The sequence below is a fragment of the Scyliorhinus canicula genome, chromosome 1, assembly GCF_902713615.1.
Source record: "Scyliorhinus canicula chromosome 1, sScyCan1.1, whole genome shotgun sequence".
Lineage (NCBI taxonomy): Eukaryota > Metazoa > Chordata > Chondrichthyes > Carcharhiniformes > Scyliorhinidae > Scyliorhinus > Scyliorhinus canicula.
Window position 1 is genome coordinate 220,244,675 of NC_052146.1, and position 27,154 is coordinate 220,271,828.

At 52.0% G+C, this 27,154-nt stretch overlaps 1 protein-coding gene across 5 annotated transcripts in view; it reads left to right on the forward strand.

Moving 5' to 3' along the window:
- sytl3 (synaptotagmin-like 3) overlaps positions 1-26,546 on the forward strand; it is a 205,372-nt gene extending 178,826 nt beyond the window's left edge. For all 5 annotated transcript variants that reach the window (XM_038808089.1, XM_038808083.1, XM_038808108.1 and 2 more), the window contains one exon: positions 26,359-26,546. In XM_038808089.1, the coding sequence (XP_038664017.1) occupies positions 26,359-26,427 (69 nt within the window). In that variant the 3' untranslated portion in view covers positions 26,428-26,546. The remainder of the gene's footprint in view (positions 1-26,358) is intronic.
- The last annotated feature ends 608 nt before the right edge of the window (positions 26,547-27,154 follow it).

The following is a 27,154-nucleotide window of genomic DNA, read 5'->3' on the forward strand; positions in this document are numbered from 1 at the left end:
CCCCAAGGCCTCCACCGCGGACACCACCCATCCAGATATATCGCTGCACGTCTGAGGAGCGCACCACATAGTGTCCCAGGACCCTCTTCACTAAAGTGCCCAACTAAGGTGAGTGTCTCTGTGATGGTGGAGGGTGTTGGAGGTAGCTGTGATGGAAAGTCGGTGTCGTCCGCTGACTGATGCTCCGTGGTGTCGCAGGCTGGTATTTGTGGGCTCGAATAGCTGTGCAGTCCCGCTTCATCGTTCGGCGAGTCCTGGGGTGGCGGCCGGAGTGGGGTGGGGGGGGGGGGGGGGGGCGCCAGAGGTCCTGATTCATCACCAGGTGATCCTGCAAGACAAGATATGATGCAGGGTTGGTTCACGGATTGGGGTGATGGAGGGGTGGTTTGGAGGTGGTGGGATGCTGGGATTGAGGTGGTGGAGATGTGGTGTGGAGTGGAAAGGTGCTGGGGTGGGGAGGTGGAGGGGTGGTGGTGCCACGCATGCCATAGAGACACCGCAACTCAGTGGGGTTCACTTGGTTCCCCGATGCTGACCTCCGCCTCGGCCACTCTGGCAGCCCCCCTCCAGTCGGTTCTCTCTCTTTGCGGTTGTGCGCCATCTTCTCCTGGGGAAGGGGGACAGAAAGCGTACAGTGAGCAGGGCACCCAGCCATGGCGGGCGGTAGGTTTGACGGCATGCGGTTCAGGGTGAGAGCAGACTGCTGGCGGGTGGCATTCGGTCGCCCTCTGGGTTGGGGAGGGGGGAATGGGTGTGTGGGATGGGGCTTGGTGACTGGGGCACAGTGCTGGCTACTCATCCTGGCTGCCCTGAGGTGGTTGTGCAGCATTTTCTGGCATTGCTGGCCGGTCCTGGTAGTGGGACCCACGGCGCTCACGACATCTACCACCTGTGCCCAGGCTCGGTGTATGGCGGCGGGTGGCAGCCGCCTTCCTACCCTGGGGAACAGGGTGCCCTACCTCTCCTCCACGGCGTCCATCAGGGTCTTGTGAACTGCGGTGTCGCTTTTCGGGATGCCATCTTGTTGACTCGGATGAATGTGTGGGGAGTGAAGTGCTTCTATTCAGCTGCAGCTTGTCAGCCTCTCCAGTATCAAACCCGACCCCGCTGAATCAGACGGCATTTTGTTTTCAAATTTCACTGGTTCCACGTGGCGCCGGTGCTAGCTAATTAATGGATCCTGATTTTCTCCAGGACTGGCACTGCTTTTGTGGTCGTGGAATAGAAGAATGAGTGGCGACCATATTGAGATATATAGGATTCTTCAGGGGCTTGACAGGGTAGGTGCTAAGAGGCTGTTTGCCCTTGTGGATGTGAGATACCCTCAATTGCGACACAGGAGAGAAGATTGGTAATTCAAACGCTTTAATTACCAGAGAACCAGACAGCTGCCGAGAAGTGTGCTCACAGCACGCTGCCCACTAAGCGTAACCTTATATACAGTTTCCTGGGGCGGAGCCAGAGGCGGAGTCCCTCAGGGTTCCAAGCCCGGTCTTAAAGGGGCCATCGTATTAAAGGTACAGATATCATTCATCACAGGATGTGTCCAGTGCCAGAGGGCATAATCTCAGTGTAAAAGGTCACCCTTGTAAGACAGCGATGAGGAGGAATTTCTTCTCTCAGAGAGTAAAGAATCTGTGGAATTCTTTACCGCAAAAAATTGTAGAGGCTAGGTTGTGTAGTATGTTCAAGGAGATAAACAGATTTTTAATCAGTAAGGGAATCAAGAGTTTTGAGGACAAGGCAGGAAAGTGGAGTTGAAGATTATCAGATCAGATCAGTCATCATCTCATTGAATGGAATGAATCACTATGTATCACAATGTATCTGTCTCTCCATGTATTTTCAATGAAGTGTTGGAACTCCAGAGAACCATAGAATTCCTACAGTACAGAAGGAAGCCCTTTGGCCCATTGACTCTGCACCGACCCTCTGAAAGAACACCCCACCTATAAGCACTCCCCCGCCACATCTTCATAGCCCCAGCTAACCTGCACAGCTTTGGACACTGAGGGCCAATTTAGCATGCTCAATCCACCATCCTGCACATCTTTGGACTGTGGGAGGAAACCGGGGCACCCGGAGGAAACCCATGCAGCCAAGAGGAGAAAGTGCAAATTCCACACAGACAAACACCCAAGGCCGGAATTGAACCCGGGTTCTTGACGCTGTGAGGCAGCAGTGCTAATCACTGTGCTACCGTACCCACCCCTAATGAGTCTGTTTTAGTCAATAATATCGATTTGGTTATTGAATCCAGTATGCAATTACAGGAAGGTAAAATTTAATGATATCTATAGTCAATGTTTAGGAAAGAGAAATTCACCCAGTCTAAAGGGATCAAATGTCTCCTTTTGACCTTTAGGGTACGAAGTGAAATGGGGCAAGTTCTGTTCTACCCAGGTTTCTGCCACATCTCAAAATCAAAGGCAGCTTCAGACGAAAGTTGCAAGTCAAGAAGCAATAAGGATGCTTGGTATTAGATAAGAAAACTCACACTGGTCCATGGAATGGTTTTCTGAGCTAGGGGTTAGTGGTCATTGCTGAGGCAAAGCAAAAAACACTTTCCCCAATCTTGAAATTCTTGACACTGAATGAAAAGACAAAGGGCAAAATATTTATTTCCTTGTTGTCGTGGTTCTGAGTCCTTTGGCCAGTGTTTCATGAATTGGACTTAGACGTGAAATAAAGGAATTAAGCTTCCAAATTGAACTCTGTGTAGAATATATAAGCAATGTACACAACTATATATTATCATAATTTGGTGTTTTGTAGGCAGATGAATTATAATTATATTTACGGTACAAGGTAATAAGATCAGAGATCCAAATACTGGACAATTTGTTCAGCATGTCTGGTTATTCAGCAAGGCACTTCATGCCTTAGACCCTGTGAGGGTTGTGAGAGAAACTTGTAAAAATCAGAACATAGACACAAAAGAGTTGAGCGACAGACAGCAAATGCCTCCCTGTGGTAAACTACTGTTGCACCTCTATTAGAGGATGTACTACAGGTACAGGTGGTAGAGTTTAAATATGTGTGTCTTCTATGCTGCAGCCATTTCGCCAGCTGCTGTGGGAGGCCACACATCTTACAGCAATAAAGCCTCAGTTGTATCCAACTCAAGTCTTCGTGCAATTGATCGTGCATCAATTTATTGCTCTAAGATTTTCAAAAGATGGACCTCTGTATCAAACCGGATCGCCTGCAGCTGGATTCAAGCGACGCCAAAAAGGGCTTTCAACACTGGCTAGCTTGTTTCGAGGCTTACATCAACACGGCGCCCAGCCCTGTCTCGGAGGCTCAGAAGATACAGATCCTGTACTCAGGGTTGAGTTCCAGCGTCTTTCCGCTAATACAGGACGCACCGTACTACGCCGAAGCCATGATGCTTCTCAAAGAGAATTACGCTCAGAAGACGAACACACTCTTCACCAGGCACGTACTCGTCACTCGCTCTCAACTTCCTGGTGAGTCCATAGAAGACTTCTGGCGGGCCCGAATCCCACTCGTCCGGGACTGTGACTGTCAGGCCGTTACGGCCACTGAACATTCAAACCTCCTCATGCGGGACGCATTTGTTACGGGGATTGGGTCGGACCTCATATGCCAGCGACTGTTAGAAGGGGCCACGCTCGACCTAGCAGAGACAAAGAAGCTAGCGCTCTCAATGACGGTTGCCTCGCGCAACGTTCAGGCCTACACCCCCAGTCGCGCGGCCCACCCCTCCTATGCATCGTGGACCCCACAGACGGCCGCCCCAGCGGGGGCCTTACCCAGCCAATACGCCTGCACCACGCACCAGCCAGCGAACCCTGGGGGTCTCCGATGTTACTTTTGCGGCCAGCAGAAACACCCCCGCAACGCTGCCCGGCCCGCACTGCCCTTTGTAAGGCTTGCGGCAAGAAGGGGCACTTCGCCACGGTATGCCAGGCCCGTGCAGTCGCCGCTATTGCCCCCATCCCCCTCGTTTACGGACCGTGGGCGCCGCCATCTTCACCTCCCCGGACCACGCACGGCCAGTGGGAGCCGCCATCTTCTCCACCTCAGATCAAGCTGGGCCAGTGGGCACTGCCACCTTCCCCTCCGAGCAACACGTGCAGCCCATGGACGCCGCCATTTTGTCCTCCTCAAGATCTTCAGGCGCTGCCATCTTGTCTCCGCCATGTACATGGGCACCGCCAGCGTTCCAGGACCTGTGCCCCCCGGGCTCTCCATCATCCGACACCAGCGACGACCGACCACGACTCGCCTCAGTGACCATCGACCAGTCTCTCCACACAACCTGGCCACCGCATCGACCAGCGTTAAAATCAACGGACACGTGACCTCTTGCCTGCTGGACTCCGGGAGCACCGAAAGCTTCATCCACCCGGATACGGTAAGGCGCTGCTCCCTCGCGGTACACCCCGCCATTCAAATAATCTGCCTGGCCTCTGGATCCCATTCCGTGCCGATCCGGGGGCACTGTACAGTCACACTCACGGTCCAGGGCATAGAATTCAGCGGCTTCCGCCTCTACGCCCTCCCTAACCTCTGCGCTGCCCTACTACTCGGCCTGGACTTCCAGTGTAACCTCCAGAGCCTAACCCTCAAATTCGGCGGGCCCCTACCACCCCTTACTGTGTGCGGCCTCGCGACCTTAAAGGTCGATTCGCCTTCCCTTTTCGCAAATCTAACCTCAGATTGCAAACCCGTCGCCACCAGGAGCAGACGGTACAGCACCCTTCATGCCTCAGAAATTTGGCACTCATCCGTCGAAAAAGAGGCCCAAGCTAACGTTGAAGCTGTCCGGCATTGGAGGCATTACCTGGCCGGCAGGAGATTCACTCTCCTCACTGACCAACGGCTGGTGATAGCCTTCATGTTCAATAACACACAGCGGGGCAAGATCAAGAATGATAAGATCTTGAGATGGAGGATCGAGCTCTCCACCTACAATTACGAGATTTTGTATCGCCCCGGCAAGCTCAACGAGCCCCCAGACGCCCTATCCCGAGGTACATGTGCCAGCGCACAAGTAGACCGACTCCGGACACTGCACGACAGTCTTTGTCACCTGCACGATCAATTGCACGAAAGACTCAGATTGGTACAACTGTGGCTTTATTACAGTCAGATGTGTGGCCTCCTGCTGCAGCTGGCAGAATGGCTGATCAGGAGGAGGACACGCATATTTATACAGCTCCTTGTGGGCGGAGCCAGCTGGCAGGGGCTACCGGCGAACCTGCAGTGCAGGTCCTACCTTACATCCCCTAATACAGGTGCACACAGTGGATCACCACATTCACCCCCTGTTAAAATGAGACCGGCGGGGGTGGCGTGGAACTATATAGAGATTTACAAATAATTTACAGAGGGGAGGGGGAAAAAAAATATGTCCATCTTGTAGTCTGGTGCCCGTCAGAGGTTAAGCCCGTCCGGTGGTTTTACGGTTCGCTGGGAGCGACGTAGCGGTGGTGGCGATATCGGTGCTGGCGGTGTCGGCGTCGACGACGTCGGTGCTGGCCGTGTTGGTGCTGGCCAGTAGTTGGATGACTCCGGGAGCGTGCCGAAATCTTCCTCGATCTGTAGCGTGGGCAGGGGAAGGGGGGATGGACGTGGTGGGGCTGATGCTGGGAGCGCCAGGGAGGGGAGGGTGGCTCGTGGGTGGGGAAGTGTGTGGGAGTGGAACCTGAGGGAGCCAGGTCCCTGAGTGAGGCCGTATCCTGGCGGCCGTCGGGGAACTCCACGTAGGCATACTGGGGGTTGGCGTGGAGCAGGCGTACCCTGTCCACCAAGGGGTCCGCCTTGTGGAGTCGGACATGCCTACGTAGAAGAACCGGTCCTGGAGCTGCGAGCCAAGTCGCGAGCGACACCCCGGATGTGGACTTCCTGGGGAAGGTAAAAACACGTTCATGGGGTGTGTTATTTGTGGCGGTGCACAGTAGAGACTGGATGGAGTGTAGTGCATCCGGGAGGATCTGCTGCCAGCGAGCCACTGGGAGGTTTCTGGACCATATGGCCAGCTGGACGGCCCTCCAAACCGTCCCGTTCTCCCTCTCTACCTGCCCGTTTCCCCGGGGATTATAGCTGGTCGTCCTGCTGGAGGCGATACCCCTGCTGAGCAGGAACTGACGCAGCTCATCGCTCATGAACAAGGATCCCCTGTCACTGTGGATGTAGTCGGGGAAACCGAACAGAGCAAAGATGGAGTTGAGGGCCTTGATGACGGTGGCAGACGTCATATCGGGTCATGGAATGGCGAAGGGGAGCCTGGAGAATTCATCGACCACACTGAGGATATATGTGTTGCGGTCGGTGGAGGGAAGGGGCTCTTTGAAATCCACGCTGAGGTGTTCAAAGGGGCGGGACGCTTTCACCAGGCACACGCGGTCCGGCCGGTAGAAGTGCGGCTTGCACTCCACACAGATCTGGCAGTCTCTGGTGACTGTCCGTACTTCCTCGACGGAGTAGGGCAGATTGCGGGCTTTGACGAGGTGGGACAATCGAGTGACCCCCAGGTGACAAAGGCTGTCGTGCAGGGCACGGAGCTGGTTCACTTGTGCGCTGGCACATGTACCTCGAGGGAGGGTGTCTGGGGGCTCGTTGACCTTGCTGGGACGATACAAAATCTCGTAATTGTAGGTGGAGAGCTCGATTCTCCACCGCAAGATTTTATCATTTTTGATCTTGCCCCGCTGCGTGTTGTTGAACATGAAGGCTACCGACCGTTGGTCAGTGAGGAAAGTGAATCTCCTGCCAGCCAGGTAATGCCTCCAATGCTGCACTGCTTCAACGATAGCCTGGGCCTTCTTTTCAACAGATGAGTGTCGAATTTCAGAGGCATGAAGAGTGCGGGAAAAGAATGCCACGGGTCTGCCTGCCTGGTTTACAGTGGCGGCGAGGGCAACATCTGAAGCGTCACTCTCTACTTGAAAGGGCAGTGTCTCATTACTGCGTGCATCCCGGCCTTGGCTATGTCTGCTCTAATACGGGCGAAGGCATATTGTGCCTCGACCGTGAGGGGAAATTGAGTGGACTGTATAAGTGGGCGGGCCTTGTCCGCGTAGTTTGGGACCCACTGGGCGTAGTAGGAGACGAACCCAAGGCAGCGTTTGAGGGCCTTGGGGCAGTGGGTGAGGGGGAGCTCTATGAGGGGGCGCATGCAGTCGGGATCGGGTCCCAGGAGTCCGTTTTGGACAACATAGCCGAGGATGGCTAAGCGGTTGGTGCTGAACACGCACTTCTCCTTGTTGTAGGTGAGGTTGAGGAGAGTGGCGGTGTGGAGAAACTTGGCAAAGTTGGCGTCGTGGTCCTGCTGATCGTGGCCGCAGATGGTGACGTTGTCCAGGTACGGAAATGTGGCCTGCAGTCCGTACCGGTCAACCATTCGGTCCATTTCTCTTTGGAATACCGAGACCCCGTTAGTGATGCCGATGGGAACCCTAAGAAAGTGATAGAGGCGACCGTCCACCTCGAAGGCAGTGTATGGATGGTCCGATTTACGGATGGGGAGCTAGTGGTAAGCGGATTTAAGATCAATCGTTGAGAAGATCCGGTACTGTGCAATCTGATTGACCATATCAGATATGCGAGGGAGGGGGTACACGTCGAGCTGCGTGTACCGATTGATGGTCTGGCTGTAGTCCACGACCATTCAGTGTTTCTCCCCAGTTTTAAACACTACCACTTGGGCTCTCCAAGGGCTGTTGCTGGCCTCGATGATACTCTCCCGAAGCAGCAGCTGGACTTCGGACCTGATGAAGGCCTTGTCCTGGGTGCTGTACCGTCTGCTCCTGGTGGCGACGGGCTTGCAATCTGCGGTCAGATTGGCAAAGTGGGAGGGGGGGTCAACCTTGAGGGTCGTGAGGCCACAAATGGTGAGTGGGGGTAGGGGCCCACCGAATTTGAGGGTGAGGCTCTGGAGATTACACTGAAAATCCAGACCCAGCAATAGTGCAGCACAGAGGTTGGGGAGGACGTAGAGGCGGAAACTGCTGAATTCTACGCCCTGGACAGTGAGATTGACCACACAGAAACCTCGGATCGAGACAGAGTGGGATCCGGAGGCCAGGGAGATCCGTTGGTTGGCGGGGTGGACCTCGAGGGAGTAGAGCCTTACCGTGTCTGGGTGAATGAAGCTTTCAGTGCTCCCGGAGTCCAGCAGGCAAGAGGTCACGTGGCCGTTGATTTCCACTGTCGTCGAAGCGGTGGCCAGGTTGTGAGGACGGGACTGGTCCAGTGTCATCGAGGCAAGCTGCGGGTGGTCGTCCGAGGATTCAGATGGAGAGCGTCGGCGACCCGGATCCAGCGTTCCAGTCCCGTGGGGGAGACAAAACGGCGGCGATGGCGGCATCCGGAGGACCTGTTGAGGAGAAGACGGCGGCGCCCATGCAGCACACGTTGTAGGGGCGGGGCAAGATGGCGGCACTCACGGGCTGCACGTGGACCTGGGGGGAGAAGATGGCGGCGCCCATTGTGCGATCGGCTGGGGGAAGGGGGCGATTGCGGGCGTGATAGCGGCGACTGCGCAGGCCTGGCACACCGCCGCAAAGTGGCCCTTTTTACCGCAGGATTTGCAAGTGGTGGTGCGGGCTGGGCAGTGCTGGCGGGGGTGCTTCTGCTGGCCGCAGAAGTAGCAGCGGGGACCCCCAGGGTGCGTGGTGTGGCGGGCAGCGCAGGCATATTGAGTAGGAGAGGCCCCAGCCGGGGGGGTCGTTTGCGGGGTCCAGGAGGGGTAGGCGGGGTGGGCCGCGCGGCGAGCGGGGTAGAATTGGACGTTGCGAGATGCGACCGTCATGGAGAGCGCTAAAGCTTTTGTCTCCGCTAGGTCGAGCATGGCCCCTTCCAGCAGTCGTTGTCGGATGGGGTCTGACGCAATTCCCGTCACGAATGCGTCACGCATGAGGAGATTGGAATGTTCAGTGGCCGTGATGACCTGACAGTCACAGTCCCATACGAGTGGGATAAGAACCCGCCAGAAGTCTTCGATCGACTCACCAGCTAGTTGTACGTGAGTGGCGAGTACGTGCCTTGCGAAGAGTGTGTTTGTCTTCTGAACATAGTTCTCTTTTAGGAGTGCCATCGCTTCTGCGTAACTCGGGGCGTCTTGGATCAACGGGAACACGCTGGAGCTCAACCTGGAGTATAGAACTTGGATCTTCTGAGCTTCCGTCGGCGCGGGGGTCGCAGCGTTGATGTAGGCCTCAAAGGAAGCCAACCAGTGATTAAAGTCCTTTCTGGAGTCTGGCGAGTGCAGATCCAGCTGCAGGTGATCTGGTTTAATCCTGATGTCCATAATGTAGAAAAATCTGACTGTAATAAATTGATGTATGATCAATTGCACGAAAGACTCAGATTGGTACAACTGTGGCTTTATTACAGTCAGATGCATGGCCTCCTGCTGCAGCTGGCGAAATGGCTGATCAGGAGGAGGTCATGCATATTTATACGGCTCCTTGTGGGCGGAGCCAGCTGGCAGGGGCTACCGGTGAACCTGTAGTGCAGGTCCTACCTTACATCCCCTAATACAGGTGCACACAGTGGATCACCACATCACCCGGGAGTCACACGGTTGTACCATTTCATAAAGGCCCGCAATCTGCCCTACTCCGTTGAGGAAGTATGGACAATCACCAGGGACTGCCAGGTCTGTGCGGAATGCAAGCCACACTTCTACCGGCCGCACCGTGCGCACCTGGTGAAGTGGATTTCAAAGGGCCCCTCCCTCCACCTGACCGTAATACGTATTTTCTCAGTGTGGTCGATGAGTACTCCAGATTCCCCTTCGCCATCCCATGCCGCGATATGACGTCTGCCACCATCATCAAAGCCCTGAACACAATCTTCGCTCTGTTCGGCTTCCCCGCCTACATCCACGGTGACAGGGGATCCTCCTTCATGAGTGATGAGCTGAGTCAGTTCCTGCTCAGCAGGGGTACCGTCTCCACCAGAATGACAAGCTACAACTCCCGGGGAAACGGACAGGTAGAGAGGGAGAACGGGACAGTATGGAGGGCCGTCCAACTGGCCCAACGGTCCAGGAACCTCCCGGCCTCCCGCTGGCAGGAGTTCCTCCCTGATGCACGGCATTCCATTCGGTCACTACTGTGCACCGCCACTAACAATGCACCCCATGAACGTCTTTTTGCCTCCCCCAGGAAGTCCACATCCTGGGTGTCGCTCCAGACTTGGCTCGCAGCTCCAGGACCCGTCCTGCTCCATAGGCATGTCCGACTCCACAAGGCGGACCCGTTGGCGGAGAGGGTGCAATTGCTCCATGCAAACCCCCAGTATGCCTACATGGCGTACCCCGACGGACGCCAGGATACTGTCTCCCTCAGGGACCTGGCACCAGCAGGTTCCCACACACACACACCTCCGGCCCGGCGCCACCCTGCCCTCCCCCTGCTCATCCAGCAGCACAACCCCCAGGACCATCCGTCAATCCCCTGCCCACGCCTGAGGATGAAGAGGATTTTGGCATGCTCCCGGAGTCACCGAAGACCAGACCAGCATCGGCATCGCCGCCACCACTGCGTCGCTCCCAGCGGCACATCAAGGCCCCGGACCGGTTAAACCTCTAACTGGTCCACTGGACTTCAAAAGACACTTCTTTTTCTCTCTATCGAATATTGTAAATGTAAAAAGCATTTGTTGTATATAGTTCTCCACCACCCCCGCCGGACTCAATTTTAACAGGAGGTGAATGTGGTAAACCACTGTTGCACTTCTATTAGAGGATGTATGGGAGGACCGTTACGTTGGTAGTCCCTGAGTATAAATATGTGTGTCCCCCATGCTGCAGCCATTTTGCCAGCTGCTGTGGGAGGCCACACATCTTAGAGCAATAAAGCCTCAGTTGTATCCAACACAAGTCTTCGTGCAATTGATCGTGCATCACTCCCTAAGCATTTTGGCAAGGTAGATAGAAATTTTGCTTTTAAAAGAGTTAGATAAATCGAGTTAGCTAGCACTGGTGTGTTCTATATTTTTATAACAGCGCGCAAACAGAACTAACAATTGCATCCAGCAACTTTTAGCAATTTCATTGTTCTCTGTGTTTTGCCAACTATAGAATAAAGGAGATTGAAATCCAAACCAAATACCACCTCACCTTGTGTTAACACAAATTGGAAGAGTATTGCCCCATTAACAATGCAAAGGCAGGTTCTGAATTTGAAGGTGAGGCAGAATGTGTGCACAAAACTCAGAAGTAAAATTAGTGAATCGGACTGATTGACTTTCAGGTGTCATATCTTCAAGTTGCACATCAGGCAAGTTGCAAAATTGCATGATCTGAATTTCAGCAACTAAATGAATCAGTTCCCTTCCACATGTATTGTGAAAGCAGAGTCTTTGAATATTTTTGTGGCAAAGGTTGATAGATTCTTTTTTTTTAACAAACAATTTTATTGAGGTATTTTAGGCATATAGAAAAAGTGACATTGTACAGTACAAAAAAAAGAAGTCAAGGCACAAATTAAACATAGTGGAAAACACGGCTCTGTTCACGCACGGACCTGCCTCAATAGCCCCCTACACTACTCTACTCTACTCTACTCTAGCCCCCCTCCAACCCCCCTGCTGATGCTTACTCCTCTGCAAAGAAGTCAATAAATAGCTGCCACCTTTGGGTGAACTCTGATAGCGAACCTCTCAAGGCGAATTTACTTTCTCCAGGCCAAGAAAGCGCGCCATGTCCGATAGCCATATCTCAGCCCCCGGGGGCTTTGAGTCCCTCCATGCTAACAGTATTCGCTGCCGGGCTACCAGTGAAGCAAAGGCCAGAACGTCGGCCTCTCTCTCTCTTCCTGGACTATCGGGTCCTCCGAAACCCCAAAGATTGCCACCTCATGGCTCATTACCCAGTTTTCAATACCCGGGACATGACATCTGTGAATCCCTGCCAATACCCCCTGAGTTTAGGGTACGACCAGAATATGTGTAATTGGTTAGCAAGCCCTCCGGCGCATCTAGCACACTTGTCCTCCAGCCCGAAGAATCTGCTCATCCGGGCCACCGTCATGTGGGCCCGGTGCATAACCTTAAACTGGATCAGGCTGAGCCTGGTGCATGTTGTGGTCGTGTTCACTCTGCTCAGGGATTCTGCCCAGATACCGTCCTCCATTCCCCCCCCCCCCCCCCCCCCCCCCCCCCCCCCCTCCCCGTCTGCATCTCCTCAGCTCCCAATAGTTCCTTATAGACATCTGAGACTCTACCCTCTCCCCTAGAAACTACCCTGTCCTGCCTCCCCTTCGGTGGGAGATGTGGGAAGGACGGCACCAGTCTGCGTACAAAATCCCTCACCTGCAAGTATCGAAAGTCGTTCCCTCTCGCCAGCCCAAACTTCTCCTCCAGCGCCCTCATGCTCGGAAAGCTCCCTTCCAGGAACAGATCCCCCATCCTCACAATCCCCGCCCTCCTCCACAGTCGATACCACCCCCCGTCCATGTTCCCCGGGGCAAATCGGTGGTTGCTGCAGATTGGGGTCCAGGTCGATAGATTCTTGATAAGCAAGGGGCTGGAGCGTTACTGGGGAGGTAGGCAGGAATGTGAGGTTGATGTTACAATCAGATCTGACATGATTTCATTGAATGGCAGAGCAGGCTCGAGGAGCCCAGTGGCGTACTGCTCCTAATTCGTATGTTCATATCAATGCAATGTGAGGAGCGGTGTGTATCACCCTCTAACGACTTTCTTCCCCATGCTTTGGGATTGATGTCTGAATAGTACTGAATCAAACAGTGGCAACTCTCTGCCCAGGAATTGAAAATGAGATGTGAGCAGTGCTGAATATTTGAGGTGCTGAGTTGTACTGCATCAACTCTCAACGCATGTTCCTTTATTCATTCATGGGATATGGGTGTGTCAGGTTGCTACAGGCTGAATTGCTACAGCCCATGTGTAGATACACCCAAAGTGCGGTTTGATGGGGGAGTAAAGGTTGGGGGGTTAGTTTCAAGATTTTGACCCAGTGAAGAAACAGCAGTATATTTCCAAATCAGACTGATGTGTGAATTGGAGGGGAACTTGCAGATGGTGGTGTTCCACTGCACCTGCTGTCTTTGTTCCTCTAGTTGATGGCGGCCTTTGGTTTGGAAGGTGCTGTTGAAGGAGCCTTGGTGATTTGCTGTAGTGAATTTCTTAAATGGTCCTGTTGCAGCTATTGTGTCCCAATGGTGGGAGTTGGTGAATGTTTTAAAGTGGTAAGTGGGGTACCAATCAAGCAGGCTGCTTTGTTCTGGATGGTGTTGAGCTTCTCAGGAGTTGCTGAAATTGCATTCATTCAAGCAAGTGAAGAGTATTCCGTCACCCTCTTGCTTTATGCCTTGTAGACCGTGGACATGGTTTGAAGAAGTAACAAGGAAGTTAACAAAGGAGAGCCAGTGGATGGGATTTATTTAGATTTCGAGAAGGCCTTTGACAAGGTGCTGCATAGGAGACTATTAAATAAGTTTAGAACAGTACAGCACAGAACAGGCCCTTCGGCCCTCGATGTTGTGCCGAGCAATGATCACCCTACTCAAACCCACGCATCCACCCTATACCCGTAACCCAACAACCCCCCCCCCCCCCCCAACCTTACTTTTTTTTAGGACACTACGGGCAATTTAGCATGGCCAATCCACCTAACCCGCACATCTTTGGACTGTGGGAGGAAACCGGAGCACCCGGAGGAAACCCACGCACACACGGGGAGAACGTGCAGACTCCACACAGACAGTGACCCAGCCGGGAATCGAACCTGGGACCCTGGAGCTGTGAAGCATTTATGCTAACTACCATGCTACCGTGCTGCCCCAAGTTAAAAGCCCATGGTGTTAAGGGTAAGAAGGCAGAGAGTTGGAATGAAGGGGTCTTTTTCAGGATGGCAGCCGGTGACTATTGGTGTGCCTCAGGGGTCTGTGCTGGGACAACAACTTTTCACAATATACATTAATGATTTGGAGGAAGGAACTGAAGGCACTGTTGCTAAGTTTGCAGATGATACAAAGATCTGTAGGGAGGCAGGTAGTATTGAGGAAGCAGGCAGGCTGCAGGAGGGTTTGGACAGGCTAGGGGAGTGCGCAAAGAAGTGACAGATGGAATAAAATTTGGAAAAGTGTGATGTTATGCACTTTGGAAGGAGAAATGGAGGCATAGACTATTTTCTATATGGGGAAATGCTGAGGAAATCAGAAGCACAAAGGGACTTGGAAGTCCTTGTTCACGATTCTCTTAAGGTAACTGCAGGTTCAGTCGGCAGTTAGGAAGGCAAATGCAATGTTAGCATTCATGTCGAGAGGGCTAGAATACAAGACCAGAGATGTACTTCTGAGGCTATATAAGGCTGTGGTCAGACCCCATTTGGAGTTTTGTGAGCAGTTTTGGGTCCCGTATCTAAGGAAGGATGTGCTGGCGTTGGAAAGGGTCCAGAGGAAGTTCACAAGAATGATCCCTGGAATGAAGAGCTTGTTGTATGAGGAACGGTTGAGGATTCTGCATCTGTACTCGTTGGAGTTTAGAAGGATGAGGGGGAATCTTATTGAAACTTACAGGATACCGCGAGGCTTGGATAGAGTGGGCATGGAGAAGATGTTTCCACTTGTAGGAAAAACTAGAACCAGAGAACACAATCCCAGACTAAAGAGACGATGCTTTAAAACAGAGATGAAGAGGAATTTCTTCAGCCAGAGGGTGGTGAATCTGTGGAGCTCTTTGACACAGAAGGCTGTGGAGGCCAAATCACTGAGTATCTTTAAGACAGAGATAGATATGTTCTTGATTAATAAGGGGATCAGGGGTTATGTGGAGAAGGCTGGAGAATGGGGATGAGAAAATATCAGCCATGATTGAATGGCAGAGCGTTTGAAGGTGGATTGTAAGAGGTGGGATTTGTTACCACTATCGCTGACTGGGGTGTGCTGATAGTGAAAATGAAGGTGCTACCCAGGTTTCTGTTCGTGTTCCAGAACCTCCCTATCTTTGTCCCTAAGTAATTTTGTAGGAAGGTCAATAGGATGATTTCAATAGGATGATTTTGGGGTTTGTGTGGGCAGGGAAGGCCCAGGTGAGGCGGGCATTTTTGGAATGGGGGCGAAGGGGGGCGGGGGGATTGGCTGGCATTGCTAAATTATTATTGGGTGGCGAATATTGCGAGGGTGAGGAAATGGGCTGTGGAGGAGGGGTTGGTATGGGGCGGGTGGAGGCAGCATCACGTAGGGGAATGAGTTTGAGGGTTCTGTTGTTGGCATCTCTGCCGTTTTCACCGGCCAGGTACTCTGTGAGCCCAGTGGTGGTGTCCGTGGTAAAGTATGGGGACAGTGTGGGCTGCATTTTGGGCTGGAGGGTATGTTGTTATGGGCGCCGATTTGGGTTTGTGCCGGCAGCGGCTGGATGCGAGGTTTCGGGGGTGGCGGCAGGTGAGGATTGAGTACTTCACGGACTTGTTTATAGGGACAGATTTGTGGGGCTGGAGGAGTTGGAGCAAATGTATGAGTTGCCCAAGGGGAATGGCTTTAGGTTCCTCCAGGTTCGGGATTTCAAGAGCAGAGAGCTGCCGTTCTTCTCAGGGCTGCCTCCTCCGGTGTAACAAGACAAGCTGTTATCAGAGGATGAAATAGGGGAGGGGAAGTTGTTGGATATTTGGAAGGAATTGATGGAGAGGGGGGGGGTGCTCCGGTGGAGGAGATTAAGCGCAAATGGGAGGAGGAGCCGGGTGGGAGGTGGGGGCTGGGACATGGGCAAGGGCCTTGCTGAGGGTGAACGTGTCCTCGTCATGTGCGAGGTTAAGCCTCATCCAGATTAAAGTGGTGCATAGGGCCCACATGACAGCGGTGAGGATGAACAGGTTCTCTGTGGGGGTGGAAGACAGGTGTGGGCAGTGCGCGGGGGGGACCTGCGAATCACATCCACATGTTCCAGGTGTGCTCAAGATTGAGGGGGTTCTGGCAGGGGTTCTCGGACGTGATGCCCAAGGTGCTGGGTGTGGGGTGAGTCTGACCGGAGGTGGTGATATTTGGTGTGTCGGAAGACCCGGGGACGAGAGAGGCCGATGTACTGATAGCTCGGAGATGGATTTTGTCGGGCTGGAGTGTCTCGAAGCAGTCGAAGGCAGGGATGTGGGCGAGCGACCTGGCAGAATTCCTGAGGTTGGAAAAGGTCAAGTTCGCTCTGCGGGGGTCGGGAGAGGGATTCACCCGGAGGTGGAAACCGTTCATTGATCTCTTCAAGGAGAATTGAGGGGTTAGCAAGGAGGTTTTTGGGGTGTGGTAAGGGGGTTAAAATGGGGAATGCAGGATGAGGTGGGGTGCTGGTATTATGGGGTTTTGGAGATCTGTGGTTATTTGTTGGGTTGATGTATTGTTCTTTTGATATTCTGTGTATGTATATAAATGCCTTGAATAAAAATATTTTTTTAAAATGTGAGGTTGAAGGTCTTAGGTTACAGGAGGATATAGACGGGATGGGCAGAAAAGTGGCAGGTAAAATGTGTGACGTGATACACTTTGGAAGGAATAATTTGACAAGGTAGTATTCAATGAATGGCCTGACATTGGGAAATTCCGAGGAACAAAGGAAACTTGACGTGTTTGTCCATAGATCTCTAAAGGCAGAAGAGCATGTTAACAGGATGGTGAAAAAGACATACGGGACACTTGGTTTTAACAACTGAGGCATAGATTACAAAAGCAGGAAAGTCATGTTGGAGTTGTATAGAACTTTGGTGAGGCCACAATTGGAGTACTGTGTGCAGTTCTGGTCACCACATTTGAGAAAGGTGATTGCACTGGAGGGGGTGCAGAGGCGATTCACCAGGATGTTGCCTGGGATGGAACATTTAAGTTATGAAGAGAGGTTGGATAGGCTTGGGTTGTTTTCGCAGGAACAGAGAAGACCGAGGAACGACCGGGTGGAGGTATACAAGATTATGAGGGACATGGTTGATAGGGAACAGCTGTTCCTCTTAGTTGAAGGGTCAGTTGCAAGAGAACACAAGTTCAAGGTGAGGGGAAGGAGATTTAGGGGAGATTTGAGGAAAAACTTCTTAATTTAGAGGGTGGTGACGGTCGGGAATGCACTGTCTGGGAGGGTGGTAGAGGCGGGTTGCCTTGCATCCTTTAAAAAATACCTGGATGAGCACATGACACGTCATAGTATTCAAGGCTATTCAACTGTTGGCAAATTGGATTAGGTAGCCAGGTCAGCTGTCGTTCATGCATCGGTGCAGACTCGATGGGCCAAAGGGCCTCCTCTGCACTATATTATTCTGTGATAGAGTCACGATTGTACACTATTAAAACATGATACACCCGAGACATGTGAAACCTCTGTCATGTTACGGGTGGAGGGAGGGAGGAGAGAGAGACGGACCAGGAGGGGTGTGTGTGTGTGTGTGGGGGGGGGGGGGGGGGGGGGAGCCGCAAATCACGTCCACATGTTCTATGGGGACGGGGTGAGATGACGGTCCTATGAGAAGCAGACAAGGATGAGGGTCTCAATGGCTCTCCGGGCATGCCGGAACCTCGCCAGCGCCGCCTGTCTTCCATCCTCCAGCTGCTCCTACGGGACCCCTGGGCTCGTCCTCCAGCCCCTCCTGGCCTGGCTCCCCCTCGTCCTCCTCCTCTGATGAGGCCGCATTGCTGCGCTGGTCTGCTAAGTTGTAGAGGGCAGAGATGGCCACCACAAAGCGACCAACCCTCCGGGGGCTGTAATTCAGTGCACCACCAGAGCGGTCGAGACATCAGAACCACATTTTAAGCCATCCGTGCACTGCGCAGTGACCCCGAGTCATCATAGAATCATAGAATTTACAGTGCAGAAGGAGGCCATTCGGCCCATCGAGTCTGCACCGGCTCTTGGAAAGAGCACCCTACTTAACCCCACATCTCCACTCTATCCCCGCAACCCAGTAACCCCACCCAACATTAAGGGCAATTTTGGACAATAAGGGCAATTTGGCATGGCCAATTCACCTGACCTGCACATCTTTGGACTGTGGGAGGAAACTGGAGCACCCGGAGGAAACCCACGCACACACGGGGAGAATGTGCAGACTCCGCACAGACAGTGACCCAAGCGGGAATTGAACCTGGGACCTGGCGCTGTGAAGCCATAGTGAAAACCTCTATGCTACCGTGCGGCCCTTTGGGCTACATGGGCCTCATTATATTGGGTCTCCATATCAGTCACCGGCCTCTGCAATGGCATCATTAGCCAGGACCTAAACAGGTGCCTCTTACACCCCAAGAACCAACCAATCATCCTGCTGTGTCGCTCGAAAACACTGGGGATCTCCAACTACCTGCAGATGTAGCTGTCGTGCACATTCCCGGGGAAGCGTGCATGCACGTGCATGATCTTCATGTGGTGGGCGCAGGCAAGTTGAATGTATAGGGAGTGCAACACCTTGCTGTTAATGATGGGCGCTCCTGGACTGCCCAGTGCACGCCAGGTGACATGTGTGCCATTTATTCTCCCATGGACCTGTGGCATCCCGGTGATGGCGGAGAATCCTTCTGCCTGGACGTCTTAATGGGATTGGTCTAGGTCACAGTTTATGAAGTCACCTGCCCGAGAAAACAGGGCATCTGTGACTTCACGAGTCCTGGAATGAGCTGAGGCGTAAATATTCAGGGATGCAGTGACCTTGATGGCCACCGGGAGGGGGTATCCTCCTCCTCCACATGGTGCCAAATACTCAAGGACGCGGCACAGGTGCCGCACCATCCTCTTGTTGAGGCAGGGCCTCTTGCAGCACCCGCTGTTCGACATTTCTTCAAGTGCCCAGCGATGCCTATACATCTTGCGCTGTCTCCGGCCCCCTCTGGGTCCTCCCCTGGCCTAATGGGTGGCCGGGTCCTCAGGATGTGGGGCGGGACCCTGCACATTGGCTGCCGCCTTGAGTCTCTGTTGACGCTGCTGCCACTGCCTTCTCCAGCGTCTGGCCGTCTGGGCTGCTACCCCCACTGCAAGGGCAGTTGCTGCGGGGTCCACAATATCATCCGTACCGTGATATGTGTCAGCAATTGGAGAGGGTGAGTGACCAACTAGTTATGGCTTCCACCCCGGTACCCTCAAATTCCCCTAGGATCCCCCCACCCTCGTCGTCTGATTGGGATGCCAGGCAGTAACACCCACCTGCATCATGGCACGTCTCCTCATGGAAACCAACTTGATAACCGTGAAGTGCTCACATTACTAACATTGCCAATTCCCTATTAGCGATAGTGTTCAGCTATGCGGCCAGAGGCTACCATGGTCAGTGGGAGTTAAAGTGACTACAGCTGGGGCTCTGTCCTGGAGGTGCTCGGTGGAATGGACAGGTAGAAGCTGAGGTTGCCCGTGGTATACACGATCTCGGGGTCTCATGCCGAACCTGCGGGCACCCCCACCCCACCCCCCTCGCACAGGGGTAACCCTCCACCATTGGCAGCCGATCCCCTCGACCTGTGGTATCATGAGCTACCTTTGCAAAGGATATCCCTTGTTACCCAGCAACCGTCCATTAACAGAAAATAGAACTACGAAAGGTTTGGCACTTGTGAGATTCAATAGGTAGGCATCATGGGAGCTGCCTGGGTACCTTAAACAAACCTGCAGCATCTGGATCCTATGGTCACACACTACCTGAACATTCATGGAGTGATACACCTTCCTATTGCCAAAGGTGCCTTGCTGGCCAGCTGGCGCTTTGATAGCCACATGGGTGCAATTGATGGCATCCTGGATGGCGGGGAAAGCGCACAACTACAGCAAAACCTTGGCTCACTCAGCCTAATTTGCTTGTCCATCCTGAAATGAATGAATATGCTAACCCACCTGAACAAGTGGCATTCACCAGCTATGCACAGCTGCCTGGGAGACTCCGCAAAGATCATGCACTGACCCCTGGAAATATCCAGAGACATGAAAGTTAAGAGCTACAGTGACCTTCAGTGCAACAGGCATTGAAAGGCGACCCACACGGTTGGGCTCCAGAACCAATCATCTGGCATGAGGAAGTGGCAGTTTTCCTTGAGAGGCAGAGCCACCAGCGGCATGGCAACGGGCAGAGGTCCGCCCAGCTGGGACTCATTTAAATGCTGTCCCAGTCCTGGACCATGTGTTCAGTTAGTCCTGGCTGTGACACTTTTTAAAATATAAATTTAGAGTACCCAATTATTCTTTTTCCAATTATGGGGAAATTTAGCATGGCCAATCCACTTAACCTGCACATATTTGGGTTGTGGGGGTGAAACCCATGCAGACACAGGGAGAATGTGCAAACTCCACACGGACAGTGACCCAGAGCCGGGATTCGAACCCAGGCCTCAGCGTTGTGAGGCAGCAGTGCTAACCACTGCGCCAAGTTCCGTCCCAACGCTTTATAATAATAATAACTTTATTAATGTCACATGTAGGCTTAAATTAACACTGGAATGAAGTTACTGTGAAAAGCCCCCAGTCGCCACACTCCGCACCTGTTCAGGTACACTGAGGGAGAATTCAGAATGTCCAATTCACCGAACAAGCACGTCTTTCAGGGCATGTGAGAGGAAACCGGAACACTCAGAGGAAACCCTCGCAGACACAGAGAGAATGTGCAGACTCTGCACAGACAGTGACCAAATCTGGGAATCGAACCCAGGCCCCTGGCTGTGAAGAAACAGTGCTAACCACTGTGCTACCGTGCCACCACACTTGAGTTTAGAATAAATCTGTTGAAACCTTCATCTTTGTGTCTCCTGGATTACTACAGAGCTGAACTCTTGCAATCATCAGCAGAAATCCCTACCTTATGATGGAGGGATGGTCATTGATGAAGCAGTTGATGATAGTTGGGCCGAAGGCACTGACGAGCTCCTGCAACAATGTCCTGGGGCTGAAGTGATTGTCCTCCAACAGCCAAAATCTTTGTGTTAATTATGAATCCAACTAGTGGAGAGCTTGTCCCTGGTATTGGGTTATGGGGATAGGGTGGAAGTGAGGGCTTAAGTGGGTCGGTGCAGACTCGATGGGCCGAATGGCCTCCTGATGCACTGTATGTTCTATGTCATGATGTGGAGATGCCGGCGTTGGACTGGGGTGAGCACAGTAAGAAGTCTTTCAACACCAGGTTAAAGTCCAACAGGTTTGTTTCAAACACGAGCTTTCGGAGCGCAGCTCCTTCCTCAGGTGAAAGGCGAGGTATGTTCCAGAAACATTTATATAGACAAAGTCAGAGATGCTGGACAATGCTTGGAATGCAGGCATTTGCAGGTAATCAAATCATTACAGATCCAGGGAGAGGGATAATCACAGGTTAAAGAGGTGTAAATTGTCTCAAGCCAGAACAGTTGATAGGGTTTTGCAAGTCCAGGCCAGGTGGTGGGGGGTGGATGTAATGCGACATGAATCCAAGATCCCGGTTGAGGCCGCACTCATGTGTGCGGAACTTAGCTATAAGTTTTTGCTCGGCAATTCTGCGTTGTCGCGTGTCCCGAAGGCCGCCTTGGAGAACGCTTACCCGGAGATCAGAGGCTGAATGCCCTTGACTGCTGAAGTGTTCCCCGACTGGAAGGGAACATTCCTGCCTGGTGATTGTCGCACGATGCCTGTTCATTCGTTGTCGTAGTGGCTGCATGGTCTCGCCAATGTACCACGCTTCAGGACATCCTTTCCTGCAGCGTAAGTGGTAGACTACATTGGTCGAGTCGCACGAATATGTGCCGCGTACCTGGTGGGTGGTGTTACCACGTGTAATGGTGGTATCCAAGTCGATGATCTGGCATGTCTTGCAGAGATTGCCCTGGCAGGGTTGTGTGGTGTTGTGGTCGCTGTTCTGAAGGCTGGGTAATTTGCTGCAAACAATGGTTTGTTTGAGGTTGCGCGGTTGTTTGAAGGCCAGTAGTGGGGGTGTGGGGATGACCTTGGCAAGATGTTCATCTTCATTGATGATGTGTTGAAGGCTGCGAAGAAGATGTCGTAGTTTCTCCGCCCCAGGAAAGTACTGGACGACGAAGGGTATTCTGTCAGTGGTGTCCCGTGTTTGTCTTCTAAGGAGGTTGGTGCGGTTTTTTGCTGTGGCGCATTGGAACTGTCGATCGATGAGTCGAGCGCCATATCCCATTCGTACGAGAGCATCTTTCAGCATCTGTAGGTGTCTGTTTCGCTCCTCCTCATCTGAGCAGATCCTGTGTATACGGAGGGCTTGTCCAAAGGGGATGGCTTCTTTAATGTGTTTCGGGTGGAAGCTGGAGAAGTGGAGCATCGTGAGGTTGTCTGTGGGCTTGCGGTAAAGCGAAGTGCTGAGGTGACCGTCCTTGATGGAGATGAGTGCGTCCAAGAATGCAACAGAATTTGGAGAGTAGTCCATGGTGAGTCTGATGGTGGGATGGAATCTATTGATCTCATTGTGTAGTCGTTTCAGTGATTCTTCGCTGTGGGTCCAAAGGAAAAAAATGTCATCGATGTATCTGGTGTATGACATCGGTTGAAGATCCTGTGCGGTGAGGAAGTCTTGTTCAAACTTGTGCATGAAGATGTTGGCATATTGAGATGCAAATTTGGTCCCCATGGCAGTTCCATGCATCTGGATGAAGAATTTGTTGTCGAAGGTGAAGACGTTGTGATCTAGAATGAAGCAGATGAGTCGCAGAATTGCGTCTGGAGATTGGCAGTTGTCGGTGTTGAGGACTGAGGCTGTTGCAGCAATGCCGTCGTCATGGGGGATGCTGGTGTAGAGTACCGAAACGTCCATTGTGACGAGGAATGTTCCTGGTTCAACTGGTCCATGGGTGCTGAGTTTCTGTAGGAAGTCCGTCGTGTCGCGACAGAAGCTGGGTGTACCTTGTACGATGGGTTTCAAGATGCCCTCGATGTGGCCAGAGAGGTTCTCACACAGGGTCCCATTGCCTGAAACGATAGGACGGCCTGGTGTGTTGGCCTTGTGTATTTTCGGGAGGCAATAGAGATCTCCAATGCGGGGATTACGTGGGATGAGAGCACGTAGGGTGCTCTGCAGGTCTGGATCCAAGGTCCTGATCAGTCTGTTGAGTTGGCGGGCGTGTTCCTTGGTTGGGTCTGTGGGTAACTGTCTGTAGTGTTCCTAGTTGTTGAGTTGTCGGTATACCTCTTTGCAGTAGTCCGTTCTATTCAGTATGGGCAGCATGGTAGCATAGTGGTTAGCACTGTGGCTTCAGGGTCCCCGGTTCGATTCCCCGCTCGGTCACTGTCTGTGCGGAGTCTGCACGTTCTCCCCGTATCCCCGTGGGTTTCCTCCGGGTGCTCCGGTTTCCTCCCACAGTCCAAAGACGTGCAGGTCAGGTGGATTGGCCACACTAAATTGCCCTTAGTGTCCAAAAAGATGAGGAGTTATTGGGTTAGGGGGATTGGGTGGAAGTGAGGACTTTAGTGGGTCAGTGCAGATTCGATGAGCCGAATGGCCTCTTTCTGCACTGTATGTTCTATGTTTTAATTCCTATTGAGTTCAATTTCATGAAGACTTGTTCATACTTCACTCGATCAAAGTGCACATCATTAATTGCGACGCACTTTGAGATGGCCTGAGGTTTTGAAAGATACCAGATAAGTTTAAGAGTGTTCTCTTCCTATTTATAAGATGTGGACAATGCCCTACATACTTAAGCATAAAATTGCACTTTGTGCATGTTATATATTATGATTCATGTATTGCCACTTCAGTATGCTCCTCACAATACTCTCATTTATATTCTGTTTCCAAACGAGGCCTTCGGTTAATCTGATTCCATTATTTTCTGAAAACCTTTTAATCTATTTAAATATTATAGTAATAACAAGTGTACATAGCAATGTGTTTGACAGTGTGTTGTGACCTCTGATTTGCTGTTATGTTTGTAAAGAGGTTGCACAGGAATATACAAATTAGGAGCAGGAATAGGCCAATAAGCTCCTTGGGTCTGCTCCACCATTCACTAAGATCATGGCTGATTTGATTGTAACCTTAACTTCAAGACTCACCACTGAGATAAACAATTTCTCCTCAAATCTGTCCTAAATGGGCTACCTCTTATTTTTAGGCAGTGAACTTGTGTTCTAAATCCCCCCACATGGGGCATGGGTGGCACAGTGGTTAGCACTACTGCCTCACAGCGCCAGGGACCCGGGTTCCATTCCCACCTTGGTGACTGTGTGGAGTCTGCACATTCTCCCCCGTGTCTGCGTGTATTTCCTCCCGGTGATCCAGGTTTTATCCCAAAGTTGTGCAGGTTAGGAGGATCGGCCATGCTGAATTGCCCCTTAGTGTCCAAAGGTTAGGTGTGATTATGGGTATAGGATGGGGAGTGGGCCAAGGGACAATGCACTTTCGAAGGGTCAGTGCAGACTTGATGGGCTGAATGACCTCATTCGGCACTGCAGGGATGTTATGATTCTATAAGAGGAAACATCCTCTCCACATCCACCCTGTCAAGACACCTCAGGATCTTAAAAGTTACCTCCTACCCTTGTAAACTCCAACAGATACAAGCCTAACCTGTGCAACCTTTACTCATAAGACAACCTGTCCATTCCAGGTATTAGTCAAGCAAACCTTCTCCGAACTGCTTCTGACACATTTACATATTTCTTAACTAAGGAGAACAATACTGTACGCAGTGTAGTGATATGCATCACTGTATATACACAAGGGGATTAATGTAAATACACTACAACTAAGTAACCACTAGAAGGAGCACCAGAGATGTCATGATATGCAGACACGCAACCAATGGGTCATTAGAACAGGACACAACTAATGGGTAATCAGGACACCCAGAGGTGGCATTACCACAAGGGGGCACTACACAACCCATACAAAAAGGACAAGGCACACAGGCTCTGCCTCTTCCACCGGCAGAAACCAAGAGAGCAGGACAGGGTTGATTATCAGCAACATTACACCCTAGCACATGGTCGAGAGCAAGCTTGTATAATTAGCAGAGTAGACTGAGTTACTAGAGGCAGATTGATAGAGTGTCAAACTCATTCAGGAGCATTGTTAATCACTCAATAAATACATTAAACTTATCTCTGAGTCTGGGGCATCTTTCAGCAGAGCCTACATCAAGTAGCAGCTTCACGCAGTACTCCAGATGTGGTCTCACCAATTCCTATAAAACTGAACTATAATTTCTCAACTTGTTTTTAATCCCCCTCACAATAAAAAATAACCTTCTATTAGATTTTCTAATTACTTGCTGTACCTGCAGACTAATCTTTTTGTGATTCATGCATTTGGATAACCAGATCTCCCTGCATCTCAGAGCTCTGCAATCTCCCCCCATTTAGATAATATATTCATTTCTTCTTGCAAAAATGGACAATTTCCCATTTGCCTGTTGCTTACTCCATTTGCCAGATCTTTGCCCACTCCATCCAGCGCCAGCCCTAGGGTTGCTGGCGCCCCGGGCATGCTGAACTTCGCCGTCCTTGGGGGGGGGGCCGAGGGGGGGGGGGGGCCGAGGGGGGGGGCGAGGGGGGGGGCGCCGAGGGGGGGGGGGGGGCGAGGGGGGGGGGGGCGCGGGGGGGGGGGGGCGGGGTGGGGGTGGGGTGGGGGGGGGCGGGCGGGGCCGAGGGGGGTGCGGGGGGCGGGCGGACCCGAGAGTGGGGGGCGGGGGACCCGAGGGGGGGCGGGGGACCCGAGGGGGGGGGCGGACCCGCGGGGGGGGGACCGGGGGGGGGGGGGGCGGGGGGAGCGGACCGAGGGGGGGGAGCGGACCGAGGGGGGGGCGGACCGAGGGGGCGGACCGTGTGGGAGGGCGGACACCGCGGGGAGGGCGGCCACCGCGCATGCGCTGGTTGGCACCGGCCCAACTGCGCATGCGCGGGACCCGAGTCTCTGGCGCCCCCTACCACATGGCGCCCCGGGCGACTGCCCGAATTGCCGGTGCCTTGAGCCGGCCCTGACTCCATCCAACCCTGTAATCCCACCGAACCTACACACCGTTGGACACTAAGGGGCACTTGTTTGGACACTAAGGTGACCAATCCATCTAATCTGCACATTTTTGGACTACGGGAGGAAACGGAGCACCTGGAGGAAACCCATGCAGCAATGAGGAAAAAGTGCAAACTCCACACAGTCACCCGAGGCTGGTATTGAACCCAAGTCCCTGGCGCTGCAAGGCAGCAAGCAGTGCCAACCACTGTGTTGCTATTTCCTGTTAACTAGCCAATCTACTACCCATGCTAATATGTTAACCCCTACACCATGAGCTTTTATTTTCCTCAATAACTTTTTATCTGGCACCTAATCAAATGCCTTCTTGAACTTTATTTTTGCTGATACTTACTATGCCTCCACCAACCCATCTCCATTTATTTAGCAGACACTGGGTTATTTGTAAATGCATTCTTGAATGTTATTGACCATTGTAGTGATTTAATATATTTTATATTTGTGTCATTTTGTAGATCTTGCCACTAGGTTCTCAGTGGAAACTCCCAGTTTATAATCTGGAATCACCTTGTATCAAGATCTAAAATCAGTAACAAATGCAGCTCCTCAACTGTCTACATGTTTTCACTATACTGCAGTATGTATTGCTGTCATCTTGCAATTACATAAAATAAATTGACTGAATCCTTTATGTAAATAGTAATTCTTGTTTATCAGATTTTATTTTGTCAAGCAGTTAAAGATAAACTTTCTCTTCTCACCCTTTTTTGATCTGTCTGCAGCCTTTGTTCCTGTGCTGTATTTTACTTTGTTCTTTATTTTAGTTTAGACAGGCAGAATGGTCAGCACAGGCTTGGAGGGCCGAAGGGCCTGTTCCTGTGCTGTACTTTTCTTTATTCTTTGACACGGTTGACTATACCATCCTCCTCTCTCACCTCTCCAATGTTACCAGTGGGACTGCTGTCACCTGGTTCCCTCTTATCTATCTAATTGTAGCCAGAGAATCACACTCAATGGCTTCTCGTCTCCTTCCTCCAATGCTAAACATGGTCCTACCTGAGGATCTATCCTTGACCCCCTTCTTTTTCTCATCTACAAGTTGCCCTACAACATCTTACAAAAGCACATTATTAGTTTTTACATGTACACCGATGACACTCAGCTTCTATCCCGAAATCACCCGCCTCAACTCCTTCACTGTTGCTAAATTATCAGACTGCTTATCTGACAATTGTACTAGATGAGCAGAGATTTTCTCCAATTAATTGTTGGGAAGACTGCAATCATTGTTTTTGGTCCTCACTCCAAACT